General features: G+C 37.1%; 1 protein-coding gene across 3 annotated transcripts; it reads right to left on the reverse strand.

The window, feature by feature from the left end:
• LOC309959175 (uncharacterized protein) lies at positions 1–13,810 on the reverse strand. 3 transcript variants are annotated; one of them, XM_082835338.1, is made up of 6 exons: positions 13,441–13,810; positions 12,880–13,076; positions 11,077–11,143; positions 10,436–10,521; positions 5,377–5,451; positions 5–669 (listed from the first exon to the last, which is right to left on the reverse strand). In XM_082835338.1, exons 1-2 carry the CDS (start codon positions 13,780–13,782, stop codon positions 13,038–13,040), a joined length of 381 nt encoding a protein of 126 aa, XP_082691464.1. In that variant the 5' UTR covers positions 13,783–13,810; the 3' UTR covers positions 5–669; positions 5,377–5,451; positions 10,436–10,521; positions 11,077–11,143; positions 12,880–13,037. The 3 variants fall into 3 exon arrangements, with proteins under 3 accessions (XP_082691463.1, XP_082691464.1, XP_082691465.1); XM_082835337.1 differs by having other exon boundaries at positions 1–669; positions 11,077–13,076; XM_082835339.1 differs by lacking the exon at positions 12,880–13,076 and having other exon boundaries at positions 8–669.
• Positions 13,811–18,508: the final 4,698 nt, after the last annotated feature.

Raw genomic sequence — 18,508 nt, forward strand, 5'->3', positions numbered from 1 at the left:
TCTCACAGCAAATTAAACATTCTATTATTACCCACTGGTTAACCTATTTTGTAAGATGTTTCAAGAAAGCATAAAATAGCATCTTAACTGGACAACCATCTTTTAAAGCACAAATTTCCACAACTTTGTAAAAAGACAAATATTAACCAAGTAAAACATTTTCCAGTACACCATTTCCATTTTACCAGCTTTATTCAGTACACTTTACTGCTGGGCAACTGTAAAGGTCAAAGTGTTACTTAAGGCGACACCGAGTATTTAATGAAGCTTCAGCTTAAAAAAAAAAAGCCCAAACTGAGAAATTTTAAAGTGTTAGAAATTTTATTAAAGTTAACATTCCACAAGATCATACTCATACAGATCAAACTGCAAAAGATTCCAGGCATACAAACTATCATCTGTTAATGTGCCATCTTTCTTCTCCAAATGTCAAAAATGTTCTTAATGATACAAAGTCTCTAGAAAGTCAAATTCACTGTCCATTTGTGCTGGGTAAGAAACCTATATCTTCATTCATTTCATGAAATCCATGTTAAAAGAACCCTGTCTTGGTTGTATATTATCACAGCACTCTTGTATTAATCCATTTTTCTCAATTCCCCATAGTGGACTGCCATCTTGATTTCTCAGTGGTAGGGTCCATTTGAGACTCTTCAAGCTGACTGGGTGCTTGATGAAAACATTAAAAGAAAAAAAATGCTGTTGGAATATCAATAATCTTATTCCTTCAGAGAACATCCACCCACCTTGAAGATACTCTTACCATACACAAAGCTTTAATAATTTTATAACAGCTTTAAACTATAAAACTGTATTATATTAAAGTTGTATGTGCTGCACATACTTCTCAATAAGAGAATCATGGCAAAACTGCACACCAGTAACAAAGTTCTTTTACTGTCACAGATACACAGTAACCATAAAAATGTGGCAGTGAAGAGTCAAATTTTTAATAGTTAAATGTAATGTTGTTATACTGTCTACATGAGAAGTGAAAACAAAAATTCAAATTCAAAAATTCTGGAAGGCTAAATTACAGCAACACTATGGATTCTAAATCTCAATGCAGAAAACTTTCCAAGCTTCTTCAAATAAAACTAAATATGGAAAAGAATCTTAAAGGATTAAAAAAAACCCAAAGCAGTGGATCATAGCAGTTTTCCAGTCCAACAGATCTTAATTAATTTTGCATAGATAACACAAATGGCCAATATAGATGTCACCATCTTTAGCTACATATACGAGAATGCAGGAAATAGGTAGCCACTAGAAAACAAAATGATCAGAAATGCAAAATATTTCCCTGCCTTATTTGATATTTGCCATAAAATGCTATCAGATTTCAAATTCAATACAAATATTCTCATTGCAAAAACATCAAATGTTCCTCATTGTTTTAAAAAAATTCATTGCTTAAATAATTTGAAGTAAGGAGATTAAAGGAAGCCAGGATATTTTACCATTAAATAAATGGTCCTGATTCATCATGATAAAACATAATTAGAAAAATACGTTTTAACCCTGGTCTTCTTTATAAATTTTGCAGCTCTCCAACTAAATTTATAGCAATGAAGTCTGAGTGACTGACTAGGAGATTATTAAATATAAGGACATTTTTTGCTCATTAGATAGTACCTTGATTCCAAAACTACAATGAGGATTTGTCTATTATATACAATACAAAAATCTACTTAATAAACCATTTGATTAACCAAGAGACACCACCACTCATTAAAAAAAATACTGAAAATGAGCATCACAACATCAGTAATAAGCATCAAATGAAAGCTATTCCTCCCAAAACATTTTTGCCGATTTCTCTCCAGCCTAAAAGGAGAACTAAAAATAACTCATTTATTCCCCATATCAGTAAAATATCTTCCACTTGTTCACGCCTTACAATTAAGGGACATATTTCTATATAGAAGTATAAAAATAAAAACACCATCATTCCTCTTGCAGAGTTAATTATAAACCAATTTCTCCCCATCTCTACTGTTACAATGCAGGATCAAGCTCTCAATGAGTTGGGAATGTAAATACTATTATGATGAACGGTGACATTAATGCATTCATATCAAGCTAGTCATTTCAATGGCTATAGGTGCACTTTATTCAATCTAGTACGTTAAGTGATAAACTCCGTGCTTTATATTCTTCTGCCACAAGAGGTAAAAAACTTATCGCAGACACTATAAGAAATTTCTTTTTAAAATTTTTTTTAAAAATTTCAAAAGAAAGCCAAATGATATTAAAACCATATCAAAACTAATTAATAAAATGCACCAGCTTGTGTGGCAAAAATAGAGACTAAAAAATACTAGCATATTGGTCGTGCTATCACATACACTGTCATATATTTAACATGGTAAAAAAAAAAAAAAGGCGGGGGGAGGAGAAGAAAAAGAATGCTACAAGAAAGCCATGATCAATCTGCACTCCTATAAAGCCAATGAAAACCCAGAAGTAAGAATTCTGTTAATAAGCAAAAGTGCTCAAATATCAAAGCACCTAAAAGAACAGTAAAGGATTTAGGAATAAAATCCATTTATTTTCATGGAATTCCAATTTCTTGTAAAAATTAAATTTGCAAATAAGCAAAGTTAAAAAGTGAAAAAGAAAGCAGGCATGAGTTCTCTGACCCTGGAAATTTTCTGGGTAACAAAATCCAGTTCTTCATCTGTAACAGTAGTACCTACCTTACGTGGCAGTAGTTGTGAGGATTAAATGAGTTAGTACATTTATAGCTTTTACATTACCCGGTATATAGAAGGACCTCAATAAATAGACCTCCAATATACCACAGTAACCAAAGTACCTGAGGACCTACAAACTAACCTTAATGAATCAAAATAATTTATATTCCAGTGGCCATGATATCTCTGAAAGCTCTAGGATCATGGGGTCAACTTGTAAAAGACAAAACACTTTCTGCTTTAAAGAGCATTTCATTTTGCATTAAAATAAGATCAGTACAGAAAATTGAGTAGGGTTTAGTATCTAAGCCCTACTACTCCACATCTTTCCAGATTTGTGAATTACTGGAAACATACTGCAGAGATGATGGTTTGATCTAGAATTCCATCATCAAACATACAAGCTTCAAGCTAATATTATGAAAAGTTAGGAGAATTTTTCCACTATGATGTTCACTATTTTATACCTCCTTTTTTTAAGAACAAATTGCTTGTTCTAAGATAATTTCCAAGAAGAAAAAACTTCTATGGTAAGAAGGTGATAAGTACCTGCTACTGCTTAAAATCCCCAAATACTATACATCCAGAAATTAAAAACATAAAATTGAGCAAGGAGGTCTTAAATTCTAATTCAGTAAATTTGTTCAAAAAAACACTGGGATATTGTAAAATAAGTTGTTATTTGAAATGCAAGCAAGTGATTCATTACTGGATGTGTTTAACAGGGGTTCAATTTCCTTACCTCTACTTCCCAGCAAACCCCCATTTTAATAGCAACAAAAAATGTGCGGGACAGGGAAAGAGTACAAGGAAAAAGATTAATGACTCTTAATTTTTTAAACAAGTGGCTCTAATAAATACTACAATCTGTTACTGTAAAACCAGTGGGACAAATGGGTACAAAATTACAATAAGAAGCAGAAATTCATGCTTACATGATGATCATTCTCATCGTGTAATTAAGCTTCTTGGTACTTATGACAATTTCAATCTTCGTATTGTCTTTAAATTTGAAAACATTTAATACTGACTTCACATATTTTGTCTTATTACCAAAAAAGCTTGACTCCTCAACAGGATTAAAACTTATTAACAAGTCTGGGTCCTAAATAAAGTGGGCATAAAAACTAACTACAAAAAACCCAACCAGCTGTTCACAACATTGCTAAACTATGTTGTTCAACTATGCTAAGAAAGAGTCATCTTACTTAAGGTTTTTACAATCAAATCAAATCTTCCCCATTATCCCATTTTAGTTTAAAACTTGACTACATGTCCATGAAAGATTGAAAGTTGTGGTTTCTTGTAACTTTACTGAGTCAAAGTTTTGGCATTCAAGCATATCTAAAAATTAGTATTTAAAGCATTATAAATAATGAATTTCACTTTTTACTAGATTAGACCCAAAACACTAGTTGATAATGTTTAATAGCAAGTATATACAATAAATCAACAAGTATTTATTGAGCATCCACTATGTGCCAGGCAATCGTTTTAAAATATAAGGCATGAAGTCAATAAATTACACTACATTAGTAAAGTTTTCATCTCTGCTCTCACCATCCCCCATCGAAAAAAAAAAAAAATTCACTATTTTACAGGCTCTAGTAGCCATTTATACAATAGAAGTTGAAGTAGCAATTAGAAGCAAAGATTATCATCTAGAATCTAGATTCCCGAATGTGATTCAAAAAATTACTTTTATGAAACAACTACTAAATAATTATCATACCTAAAAAGTTCTGTCAATAATAAATGCTTTTGAGAATTCATCCAAATCCATTTCTACAGTCTTAACCACTAACTCTTTTCCCACTATTTCTCAGATGGGGAATTAGAAATTCCACAGTAGTAGTAGTAACCAAACCTTCTAATATCAAGGCAAAACCCCAGTATGAAGAAAAACTTTTTGTTGGCCTTTCAAGTTTAAGGAAAGCTCATAATTACTTCATTTATTTGAATTACTAACAATGAAATCCATTAAAAGTATGCTCTATTACCAAGAGAACCTAAGGGCTTCTGAGTTTTACACATGTGAAGTTGACAAAAAGGAAGGATCCAGGGAAAGAGTAGGCAAGGTTGCCTAACAGGAAAAAATACTAAGCATTTTATAGGGTTTGTGGCCATTAGCTATAGCTACTCTCAACTCTGTAGCCAGAGTTGGAAAGCAAACACAGATAATGTGTAAATGAAAGCGCATAGCTGTGTTCCAATAAAATTTTACTTATAAAAATAGGGGGGAGTTTACCAACACCCAGATCTAGGGTGCAGGGTTTTGTGGGTTTTTTTGGCCGCACAGCGCATGCGCAATCTTAATTCCCCTACCAGGGATCGAACCCATGCTCCCTGCAGTGGAAGCGTGGAGTCTTGACCGCTGGACCACCAGGGAAGTCGTAGGGTGCAGTATTAAAAGCATGTTCAAATGTAGGGTTTTTTCCATTTTAACTCTGCCTGAGCTTAATTAAAAAAAAGTAGAAAATAATAAAAGGTTGGAGTAAATTAACGTGCAAGATTTTAATAATAAACTTCATATACATCTAATCATGCTGATTTATTTTTGTACTGCTTTGAGCCTCACTAAATCCCTCTATATTTTTACAGACTCTGACTCACTCAAAATTTCTAAAGTCATATTTAAAATTAAAAAACAAATTAAACATGTAAATTGAGGAAAACTTACTAAATAAATTCTTCCACCAACATCTATTTTCGTTGTACTGGCCCCTTAGATAATTCAGCCTCAGGATTCATATTTCTGTAGAAATCAAAAAGAATATAATTGTATGTACAGAAAAAGACAAAAACAGATTTATTTGGAAACTTCAACATCTTAACAGGATCACTAGCCAGAAGACCGAGACATACATGTATTTATAAATACAGTCCAAGCAGAAAATCAAAAGTTCTGATCCAGAGGATCTTAAGTTTGGCTGTTCACAGGGCTCACCTGTAGAATAAAGTTACTATAAAAACACGTTATGTCTCCGGCCCCAAGAACTTCCTACGTAAAAATCTGGGCTCCCTAACAGGCAGTCATGGTTGCAAAACAGCTGTTTAACAGAGTCAACATCACTCCTTCCTTAACAGTACAGAACTATTTTATCTCTTGGTCCTTCAGCTAATCTGCTTTCCAGACTTCTAAAGGAAAGCTTCCATTACCAACCTGGCAAGGCCATGTTTCTCACTCTTCAATATTACTATTTTATTTCATAATATCATGTACTTTAATCAATTCTATTCTAGGATAGAAACCTTAAGCATAATTTCAAATTTTTTTCTCTACTAATTATATTGACCTACACAACACTAACCCTTTCTAAAATATGTGCGTGATAAAAATTACTTTTTATCTGGTTACTGATAACCATTACTTTTCACTGGTTAGACTGAAATACCTCATAAACATGGAAGATGTTTCCTGTATCTCAAATAAATTGAATACAGGTATATACTTTTTCCAGTCACTCCTGTGCCAAAGTATGATTATAATAATCACAATAATAGGTAGAACTACCCAAAAAGCTTTGTTCAAAAGTTCAATATTAAAGTGTATCAATTTAAGGATTTTTAGAAAGCAAAAGTTTAGGATTTAAGCTAAAACTAAGCTACCTAAATGCTTTTTCCATGACCAAGGTTTCCAATTTTTCAAATTATAAAGCAAGTTCCTGAGTATCTTACCAAATTTAAATCCCTTTAATCGTTTTGACTAGTCATAAGCCAAGAAATAGTAAGATCTGCTTCAAGATTTCTTTCAAGAGCAAGGTGCTAAAATATCCTCCCAACAAGTTGATAAAATGAAGCAATTTACAAGAAACACAGCATTATTAAGCTTCCAAATTTAATCTGATCTTATAAAGGAGACAGTTACACCGAACAATGACAAAACCTAAATCAGTCAAGTAAAATAAATTGATTTAACCCCTAAGAGAAGGGCAGAAATGACTTAAGGAATCCCCACGAAAGAAATGTCTGAGGGAAACCCATCACATTAGTCTGACAACACGCTTATAAAAAGGCTACCTACCAGTACAAGTATGTGGCTCGGGGTGCTCACTGCATCAAAACCAGAGGACTTGGATCACACTTTGCACCACCACAAAAATTACTGACACCAATGTAATCTACCACTCGATCTCCTTACCAAAAATTGACAAAGTAGTACTCTGCCTTCCTTTAAAGGGGGGTAAGCCAAGTTCACCTTAAGCAGATTACAAAAGTTGATAATTTTGCTCATACTCCTATCTTTAATATTTTGCAGTATCGAGGATCCTCATTTAGTATGAAATTATAGGTATAATATAAATAACAACTTTGATTGCTGCTCATTTTATAATAAAAGGCAAAGACGACTTTAGTCAAGTCTTAATATTATCATTACTAGCCCATTTGTGCTTTTCTTAGATTTGGTTTTGTCACCTTTTAAAGTCCTTAAAACAATTTTTACATTTTAATTAAGAATAAAATCCGAGAGCACTGTGAAATATAAGAAACCACCCACAAAAATAAGGTACTAGTGATAAAGTCATTAACAGTCATAAGAAAACTCTGTCACAACTCATAAAGCATTAAAGTTAAGCAAAATATTTAGCTTGATAACCTAAATTAAAATGATTTTGACTACTATGTAATACACACATTAGATACAATTGCTTTTTGGGAAATATTCAATTTCAAATAAGTGGTATAATTTCAAAAAACAAAGATTGTTTTCCAAAACACTGGATTATCTAGCTGTACACAATGTATAAATAAAACCGTTGTAGGAAAACATGTTACTTGAAAGTTATGTAAACAATCAAATCGCATAGTTTTTATTTATAAAGTCCAGAATATCCCTGAATTTAAGTTGTAAAAGTTAATTATATGCAGAAATAAGTCAATTTGAAAATTAAAAGTTTGTACTGGCCCGCTCAATCTGGAAGGGAAAGGCAGTGGGTAAGATGAGGATATTTATCTTTGAAATATAGATTTCTTAAGGGAAATTATATAGCTTAGTCAAGCATGTAAGCTATAAATCATCATTTATACTCACAATGGTCAGCTGCAAATGTTACATTAAATACACTAATCTTTAAATTATTTAATAAAATAATCAGGAAAAAAATCAAAACAATGCTTTCACTGCAGCATTCTAAATCTTTGTTTTTTAAACACAATTTCACACCTTAACTGCTTTTTAAGATCAACTTTCCATTATGCCTGCATTTATACTATTTATTAATATTTTAGAACACCTAAAATTAGGAAAGTCAGGTACACTATCGCCCAGGTTTCATGTTATTCAAATAACTTCAACAAAGAAATAACATCCATGATTTGCAATGCAAAAATTACAAAAACTACTTTACAGTTTAAGAGAACTAGACACTCTCTTTTTACCACACAATTCAGGAGCAAAAATGTATCTTAAGAAATTGGAAACTCCAAATACTTTATACAAATTAGGAGACTAAGGTCCACAGTGAATAAATCGTCTAGATTACAGGGCTAATTTACATTAGAAGCTGGGTCTCCTGACTGCTGAATCACAGTTATATTTTCCACTCTATCACACACCTCTCATTAATGCAGAAGATGGAGATGTCCTCAAATTAACATTTCTCCCCTTATGCCTCTCAACAAAGAAGAAAATCAGAGGAGAAAAGGTAAAATAATTGGTTGTCCGCAGTCCAAATTTTTAAATAATCAAGAAACTGAACAGTAAACGAAACTTGAAAGAAAATTTATATTCAAAATTACCTATTCCACATAATCCAACCTCTTATTATGTCGTAGTTCATGAAAACCTTTTGTTAACTATGGGGCATGGCTTCTTTCATTTCTGTGGAACTCCAGGGAATTTTTTAAACAGTTATTACCAATAATAACAAATGCAATGCAAGCCAATCACCAACTTGATCAGGTGACTTTTATGATTCAAGAATTCAAAATGCTAAAATAAAAACAAATATTTAAGTATTTATCACTTCAGTTCTTAAGTAGAAAATAGTAGTAAACTAAACAATGTATTTATGAAATACAGTAATTTAAAACAACAGTATCTTCAGTTATATTTGCCCCCATGTGTCCATTATTTCTGTCCACCAAAAATATTGCCAATTTTACAGGCTTGGCTCAGCAGCAGATTTCAAAACACTGACTCTAAATATTATCATGAAGGTCGAAGTACATGTAGGTCTTTTTAAAATGTGACTTATAATGGGAACATATGTTTATGTATGACTGATTCACTTTGTTATAAAGCAGAAACTAACACACCATTGTAAAGCAATTATACCCCAATAAAGATGTTAAAAAAAAAAAAGTGACTTATAATCCTTTATCTTGTTGGTGATAAAAAAAAAACTACACTCCATTACATTAACTTAGGAGTTACTACAACACTTAAGTTATTTTTATAATTATTAATACTTGACTAAAAAAGATACAAATTTTCATTTAACATTTCAAATCTTCTTTAACCATTCGTTTTTTATTCTATGGGTTCAAATTACGCCTTTGGTAGGCCATTATAAATTACTGCCAATTTATACTTAAACTTAGGTTAAACTTCACATACATTTGTGTCTTAAGAGGCCCAATTCTCAATTTTTATAACAGTGCCCAACCTCATCTGAATGCCAACCTAATATCCTATCATTTACAAAGAGGAAACCCTAACCTTGGCATTTTTATGTTAAACGACCTTGGGATGAAAGACGTCTTAACTTTTTTATATATGTTACATCTTTAAAACATTGTTAAAGGTCTAACATTTGGTTTTCTTTTGTACACTATAATAAACACAAATCTGATCAAACTGCAAAAGGGCTGAAAAGCAAAAAAAGCTAAAGCAAAAGCAATAAAAATATTACCTTTATCACCTATTTGAATCAACAGAATAAGCCCACACCAACGATGAATTTTCCACAAAAATTACAAGGACAAGGGTAAACCTGCCCTTACATTAATTAATTGTTTATTTGGCTATTCTTAAAACTTCCCAAGGTATCTCATTATATATTTCCTCTGATAAATCCCTTCCTAATATATACTGCTTGACAGTAACTTCCCCTTTCAGTGTTAAGAGTAAGAAGTAATTCCTGAAAATTCTGTACATATTTTTCTCATTCATGTATCTAATTTTAAGATGTCAAAATACCATACACATATTGAAATTATTTCTTCCTTTTATGCTTTAAAAAGACTAAGCTATAGATTAGAAGTCTCTTTAGTCACATTCTAGTTTCCTATAACTTATTTTTGCACCTGTATGGAAAAAAGACTCATAAAAACAGGTAAAATGAGTATTTTAAATCCTTTACATAATAACTAGAATATGAGAGGGTCTATTAAGTTTTTGAAATATACTTCTTTTAAGATAAATCATAAGATCTGCAAATACAAAATTCTAGGCCATTTCTAAAACGTAATCTGCATCACCAAAAAAATGGCTAAAGAATGTACATTTCAGATTGTAAAGATAAGTAATTCTGATGACTCAACTACTGATTTAACCATAATTCTAAACCATTTAATTGAAAAATACTGAATGTCTCACTACTGATGTAAATTACACGTATCAACTATTTTAACATTAACACAGAACTGCTTTGATGTAAGGAAAAGAATTTGATGGGTTTTCTCTTATCCCTTTTTCGAGATAAGGTCTACAGTTTATGTCGCACTGACAAACTTTAGTGATATTCTTCTGTTGGTAGCTATTAGATTTCAGATGTTGCATAAAAACATTTACTTACTTGCTATATAAAATACAGACTATCGCAAAGATTTCCTTTATCCTCAAGGATAAAATTCCACGGTCTCAGTCTTCAAAATGGCATACCTTTTGCAAAACAAAAAAAACAATATTCTAAACAATTTATTGATGGAACCACCAATAGCCAAATACTAATATGTGTTTTAAAACTTTTTATTACATAAAAGAAAAAATAAAATCTATGCCACAAAACCTGATTTTTAAAGCATTCTTTTCTAAAATCCATTAGTATGAATAGCAACTAGCTTAAATTTCCCCAAAAATTTATTTCTTTAAATATTTAAAAGATTTAAATTGTTTGCATAGTATATTAAATAGCAAAAAAGAAAAAGCAGATCTTTGGTTTATGGTTTTCCTCAAAGTACAATATTTTTTCTTGTTCCCAAAACTAAACAAAGGCTTAAAGGACCTTCAGTATTTTAAACTATTCAAAAGGCACATTAAGTTACAATGGCTATGCAGATACACTTTTCATACAATGAAAAGGTTTAAAGATCTTGTAAAATTATTTCAGATACTTACTCATAATCACTATTCACTAAAAATATATATTATCAAAAAAAATAAAAACCTAATAAGTTTACTTTTATGTCAAAGTAATAAAAATTTACCCACTCTTACCTCAAATAAGAGCTGTATTTGTTCAGAACCATCATCAACCAAATCTAATTTTAATCTTGTAAGTTACCTTTAAAAAAAAAAAGGAAGATGATTATCAATGTTTTGATTTTTAAACACTTCTTGGCCAAAGTTTCACTGTGATGAAACAATGAGAAAATATTCCAGAGACAACGATCATTGGACAAATTCAAGAAATGGCTCATTGACACGCTACCTGTAAATTTTAAGGGTGCAGTTATTTATCTTAATATCTATCAGTCTTTATTTTCCTCATCTTTTGGTTGTATGAACAAACACTAGAGATTAAGGCATTGAGATTAAAAACAAAAAATTCACATCTTTGGACAGATTTAAGATTATGACCTTGTTTTCATTTTTATTCTTCTTTTGATGACAAGCAATACACGAAAACAAAGGAAAAGTTTACCATTTTTAAAGACTGAAATCAACTTAAAATTTTCTTTACCATCTAGAAATACCTTTTACAATTATGAGCAATTAAAAATTAACTCCTCCAGGAGAAATTAGTGAAGTTAAAATGGCCACTGGTTACTTTAAATTTTTAAACCACAAGTTATTTGATCCCACCAAGTGGGATATTAGCTTTGTCTTTAAAGCAAATCTAAAACATGTAGTATCTATGTCCTTTATTCAATTTCAAACTGGGGTCTAGAACATTTTCAGTCTCTCCCTTCCCCCATTTCTCATGTAAAAAGACCTTATGAGGTTTAAACTGCTAGCAATTATTCTGCATTTCGCTATTCAAAAAAACTAGATTCAGAATATTAATTTCAAACGACTTGCAGTGCTCAAAAATTTCAGAAATGTTGATTTGAAAAACCAAATTGTTACCTAAACACCAAGAGTCTCTAAAATCAAGATATGCGCAACTGATGTAACGTGTAGCACTATATGAATGCTATTAGGAAAATAAAACAATGTCACTGACAAAAATATCCTCAGAAACACAGTCCATTACACCAGTATCTTTGATTTTATAAGTACTACATAAATCTGCCCAACACTATTTTTACGTAGATCTGCACCTCTACAACACCAGAGCTACCGCAGGATGAAGACAAATATATTCTAAAATACACAAAGGTTTGTTCATTTGTGGTTTGTTCTTCAAATCACTAAACTCAAATTCCCTCTCAGACAATTTTTTTAAATTCCTAGACTATACAGATGACTCTACAAGTTTTTTAAAAACCAAAATACACTATTAAAATACTGTTCCGTTTTGAGCATATCTGGATTTTTATGCATGCAACAAATGCAACAAATATGGCTCCTCTTCATCGCCCATTACCGAGCAGTCCTACTTTAATATTTACACTACGAGAAAGTAACTTCACAAAGAGATTTGGTATCAGAATATTCCTTTGTAAAAGTTCTGTCGACCGTGGCTTGTGATAATACACATTATTTTTTTAAATCATCAAATGATGAACTTAAACTTTTAAAAGTCTAGGAACTAACCCAAGTATGGTCTAACATTCAGGTGTGATAAGTTACAGATAACGGCTCCTTATGATCTTTTTAAAAGTAACGAACAGTAGATTTAATCATTGTTCAAACATCAGAATGTCAAATAATCTTGGCGTAATTACTCAGTAAAATAAACTACCTTAATCAAACGTCATCGTCTAGCACCGTAATTAAAATCTATTTCCATTAAACAGCCTTGACGACATAGTAAACTTGTCTTCGTAATTTCTGAAATACCAGAAGCACTCCTCCAACTTGCATTTTTAAAAGACAACCTTAACATCAATAAAGGTTTGAACAAGCAGCAAGTACCTTCTCATCTGCAACACTGCAGCCGTTTTCAAAATCGGCTTTGAAAGAGTTAAAAGCCAACACCCAAAAGGAAAAAAAAAAACAAGTTTTATTTTTGTTGAAACGTAGTCAGGGTTCCATTGTTCTTTTAAATTCGAAAACGAAGATGAGTTCCCACCTCACCGGAAAGGGGTTAAAAAGCTCCCCCGTCGGACAACCTGAAAAGGATTTTTTTTTTACCCTAAATATCAAAATAACTCACCAGGACAGAAAGGGGCTCTCCTCGCGCAGTCCCCTTCAGGCTCCCGCCCGCGGTCACCGCCGCCGCCCCTTTCCCGGCGGGGCCGGTCCCGGCAACGAGGCCACCCCCCGCCCGGTCTTCAGCAGGGCCCCCGCGCCCCCAGCCCCGGGCCCCGCGGCGCTTCCCGCCCGGAGAGCCAGAGAGCGGCGCCTATGGGGCCGGTAGGGGAGAGCCGGCCGGCGAGGCCCGGCCCGCCGCCCCCTCCTGCTCGCGCGCTCAAGGACATTTTGCTTTTCCTCCCAAGGACAAAGGACAATAAAAGGAGCCGGGGAGCCACTCACCAGGTCCGAGCGCCGCGGTCGGCACCTCCTGGTCGCCCGCACCCGAGTCCCGCGCCGGGCCGCCCGCCCGAGCCTCCCGTCCGTACCGGGTCGAGCCGCCCGGGCCCCGGGGAGCCTCCGCGGCCGCTGCCGCAGCGGCGCTTTCCGCGTCGTGGGCCCGGCCGCCCCGGGCGCCTCTGCCGCGGGCTCCGACCCCGGCGCGCGGCCCGACTCGCCCCAGCCGCGGCCGCTTCGCTCCCGCGGGCCTGCGGGCCGCCCGGGCGCAAGTCCCCGCCAGCCGGCGGGCCCCGCGGCCGCGGCGGAACGCCTGACAGCTCGAGGTGCTGCTGCTTCTCCGGCCATCTTGTGCCGTGTGTGTGTGGTGTCTCTCTCCCGTCTCCTCTCTCGGCTTTACTCCCTCCTCCTCCTCCCCCCCGCGGCCCTCCTCCCCCCCGCCCCACACACCACACAACATGGCCTCTTTGCTGCGGCGGCAGCTGCTGCGACGGCAGCAGCCTCCGCCGCGTTCCTGCCCGCTCCCCTCCCCCATCCTCCCCGCCTCCCGCCCGCAGCCCCAGGTCGCAGTACGCATGCGCACTACCGCCCGCCCGCCGCGGCCATTGGTTCTGCGAGCTTCCTTCCACCCTTTCCCGGGAGCGGCCCCACGCACGCTCGCAGGCGTCTTCCTCCCGCCTAACAACAACCACTTCAATACTATTGGCTAATTCTGACCCCACCCCTTCAGCTGAGTCCCCGAGGATAGGCTGGTCTTAATGCCATTCACCTTCCGTAGGTGTTTCTGGTTTTCTTGAGGGATCCCAGCTGGCGATTGGTTGGTGATGGAACCTTTGGGTTTGGAGCTGGGCTGTTGCTTTGCGCCTCGCAGTGCGGACCCCTCGGGGAAGGCTAGGGGGTTCCTGGAGCGGGGTAGCCCAGGCCAGTATTATTAGTACAGTGCCCTAGAGATAAGGGCTTCGCCCCTGGAAAAAGCTTGGAATTCGGTGTTTTCGACTTCAGATTTTTGTCTTCTTTTTTTAAAAAAAAGGAAAATGATTGACAGGATGACGAGCAAACAAGATGCAGGTTCATAGCCCTTGGGCAAGCAGCCATATCTGAGGAGCTATAGAACTCAAGATTTTTCTTCTAAACAACCAGTCCTTCCCTAAGGGTCACAGAGTTTGGGCCAGTTTTTTTAAACCAGCGCATCCCCCTAGCCCAATATCCGAATTGAAATGCCACTTATTTGAGGGCTTGTAAGCTTCTTGTTGCCTGTTTATGAGAGGCAGGCTATTAGTGTGTCCGGTGTCCATCGGCATTATGAATCAGTATCTCATAATCCTGGTTGGGCCAGATTCCACCCTTTAGGGAGTGTTTGTTAAAGGGATAGTTTGAACCTGAACAATCATAGTCTACCTGCCAACCACCTTCTCCCAGAGAATCAGGCAAAACAAGCTTCGCTTCTTTTAAGCAAATCTCACCTTTTTTCTGTTGTTGTTTTCATTACTTCTTCCTACTTCAATCTAGAAGCAACTCTTGGCAGACCAAGGAATAACTGTAAACAACCTTCCTGAAATGGATGGGAAAAGAAAAAGTGGCTCTCTCCCAATGCCAGCATTTTAGAAATCTTGCTCCTTTTGGGACCTGGTAAAAAGGAAAGGAACGCTAGATGCTCTTAGTCTTAACGGATTTATTTGAGGGAAGGAGTCTTGGGGAAAGGTGAGCAACTCTGAAATTCTCTTGAGACCCTGTTCTTGGATTAGAATAAGAGAATGTTAAATACTCATGAGGCCTAGGAACTAGGTCTGGCCCCTTCTTTTCAAAATGACACAGTTGTTAATTAACTTGATTCAATACGGCATCAGCTACTTCGGGCAGAACTAGAACTAGAACCCAAGTCTCCTGACTCATAGATCTTGGGTTCTCTCTATGCAGACTGACCATCCTCCTTAGCAATATAATTTGAGCTTCAAGTGGACACACAAAAAGAATGCTTCTTGAATTGAAATTAAACTTTCTCCATTTAACTTCCAAGAGAATTCCCTTACACAATGTAGCTTTGAACATTGTAGACCTGCAACAGGCTGTTTTCTCTGAAACAGCCCCATCCTGAACCCTTTTTCCTCATTCTTCCTGATGTGTTCTTGCTATGCTATTGTCCACCCCCTCTTTTCCCTTCCTATCACTACCTGAAATCCATCTATGATTCTGCTTGTCCAGATTCATCACCAAGTACCTCTATGCCAGCAAAACTGGCCTGAACAGGTCTTTATTAAAAATAAGTATGGCTAAAAAGAAATAATAATAATAGGTATGGCTGAAAAACATTCAGTTAGCTATGCGCCAGGCATTGTTCTAAGCCCTCATTGGTGGTTAACTCAGGTCATCACGCAACACCCCTGTGAGAGACTATTATTATCTCTGTGTATTATCTCTATTAGGAAGCTGAGGCACAAGGAGTTTAACTTGCCCAGGTTCACACTGCTAAGAAGTATTAGAACCAGGATGGAACCCAGTTGTCTGACTCCAGAACCATTCCTTGCTGCCTCTCCCTTTTTTGTGTGTGTGAAGACTGCCCCCTTGCCAGATAGGTTCAGTTGGATCACCTGTTGTGGGGAGCTGTCTGATTTGCCAGCTGCTCCCTCCCCGACTTCGCTGAAGTGCTTCACCTTCAGAATCAGGCCTCCCTCCAATTGGGGAATATCAGACCCATACTAACTTAATCCCCAGACCTGGGTCCCACCCGATTGCCGTCAACCTCCTGGCATGCCACCTGGGAACCATCTATCTAGCTCTCTTGTTTTACTCCTTGTCTGATTGCGGGCCCCACAGTTCAACTGTGGAGTGACTCCCCTTTAAGAGATACACTTTGGGTGTCTTAGAGAAAACAGCTTTCTTCTCCCAAGCTTACATCCCACACAGCGCCTTCTTCAGAGAACGCCATTCTCTGCCACATTGAAACTTTTTTCCCTATCACACATGACAGTCATAATTTCTTTTGTCACATCTACACCATGTCTTTAGCCATCCTCGTTAAACCTAGACTAGCTCCATCCTAAATAAAAATAAATAAAAAGCACCTGACACCTGGCGGACCACATTCTATCTCCACCACAGTTCTTTTTCATGCTAAGTGATCTGCCAATGAACTGAGAGGAGATCCCTCCCTCCCCCAGTCTCCGTTGGGTCCTATTACTGCTGTCTCTTTACCAGCGAAAATGAAGAGCACAGCCCTTAGCCTTGACTTAGAGGAAAGGTCTCTGCATGTGTGTGCTCTGAGTAGTTTTTTTTTTTTAAGATCTTTTTGATGTGGATCATTTTTAAAGTCTTTATTGAATTTGTTACAATACTGCTTCTGTTTTCTGTTTTGGCTTTTTGGCCACAAGGCTCGAGGGATCCCAGCTCTCCGACTAGGGATCAAAACCACCACCCCCCACCCCACCCCCCGCCGGCTGCCCCGCCCTCGACCCCCGCACTGGAAGGGCGAAGTCTCAACCACTGGACAGCCAGGGAGGTCCCACTCTGAGTATTTCTGTTCCTATTTAATCGTGCCCAAAAGAAAACGTGGATGGGCAGAGAATATTTCTGGAAGGATGCTAGAATCTGTTTACACGTCTCACCTCTGAGGAGACCTCAGAGGAGGCTGGAGAATCGGGTGAGAAGGGCACTTTGCACTCTATACCGCTTTGTGACTTTTGAATTTTGAACCATGGGAATGTATTACCTTTTTAATGAAGAAAGAAAGAAAAGAAAAAACATAAACTAAATCTCCTAAGCTAAAAGCTGACACTCATTAGGTAACTTTAAAAATTTTTTATTGTGTCATTTGCTACACTAAACACCTGTAAGTTTTTTTTTTGAAATAAAGGTCACACAACACTCAGTACCTACAGGGATGTGAACGGCCCCCGAAATGTCCCTGGTTGATGGTAAGGATCTCTGGTACATAAAATGGGCAGCAGCTCCCATCTCCCATGCACTGTGGCCTCACACACTGCAGAACAGAGCTTCCTGCCGTGCTCCCTGCTTCCCTGCAGCTCCCCAGGTCCGTTTCCCGTTTCTGTCCTCCTCTCCTTCTGTAGTAATTAAAGAAGAGCGAGCAGGATATGCTTTCCTCCCTGTTTCCTGTCCTACGTGTCCACCTTTGCCTAGGGTGTCTCCCTGAGAGGTTCAGCCCAACGCATCGCGGAGGCTCAGCCGAAACCCAGGATGACCTTGACTCAAGTCAGAGACACAGTTTTCAAATACAGGCCTTTTCAGTTGCCAGCAGCTCTGCTCCTGCTCTTTGCCGTTTCTCTTGCTGCTCATGCTCACATGACTTACATGCAGCCTCTCTCTTATTTCTGGATACACCCTGCTCCTTCTTCACACAGGGCAGTCTTTCTTTCTTTTTCCCAGGGTACATCACACACAGGGTTGAAATTCATTGGATACTCAAAATATTTCCAAACAGAGTTATTGCGTTTCTTCCATGTTCCAGGTACTATTTTAGAAGCTGGACGTGGACTGCTACGTGGACTGAGGTGTCTGCTCTTGTGGAGCTTATATTCTAATGGGGCAGAAGACCATACATAAGAAAATACCAGGTAGTGATAAGTGCTATGATGATGAAGGCCTAATTTCAGGTTGAGTGGTCAGGGAAGACCTCTCTGAGGAGGTGACATTTAAGTTAAAGTAGGAAGGACACAAAGGAGGCAGCTATGTGTATATGTGCCTGCCAGTTCCAGGCTAAAGGTGGCAGATGGTATGCATGCAACTAATTTTGCTCCATCCCAAAACTTCACTAAACAGACTTCTTTTCCCTTTCTTTCTCCCTTCCTTCCTTCCTTCCTTCCTTCCTTCCTTCCTTCCTTCCTTCCTTCCTTTCTTTCTTTTCATAAACTCATTAGGAAAGGAAAGCAAGAGAAAAGAGCAACACAATTTCAGAAGCTGGAAAATAGATGGATGAATAGTAACTTAAAATTTAGCAGGCCTAGACGATATAAAACTCTTAGAGGAAAACATAGGCAGAACACTCTATGACATAAATCACAGCAAGATCCTTTTTGAACCACCTCCCAGAGAAATGGAAATAAAAACAAAAATAAACAAA

The sequence above is a fragment of the Leucopleurus acutus genome, assembly GCF_964270905.1.
Source record: "Leucopleurus acutus genome assembly, chromosome: 1".
Lineage (NCBI taxonomy): Eukaryota > Metazoa > Chordata > Mammalia > Artiodactyla > Delphinidae > Leucopleurus > Leucopleurus acutus.

Coding starts and splice junctions, on each gene's coding strand:
- LOC309959175 (XM_082835337.1), bottom strand. CDS start 13,782: ATGGCCGGAGAAGCAGCAGCACCTCGAGCTGTCAGGCGTTCCGCCGCG. Junction 13,077..13,440: donor GACCGCGGCGCTCGGACCTG/GTGAGTGGCTCC, acceptor AATCCTTTTCAG/GTTGTCCGACGGGGGAGCTT.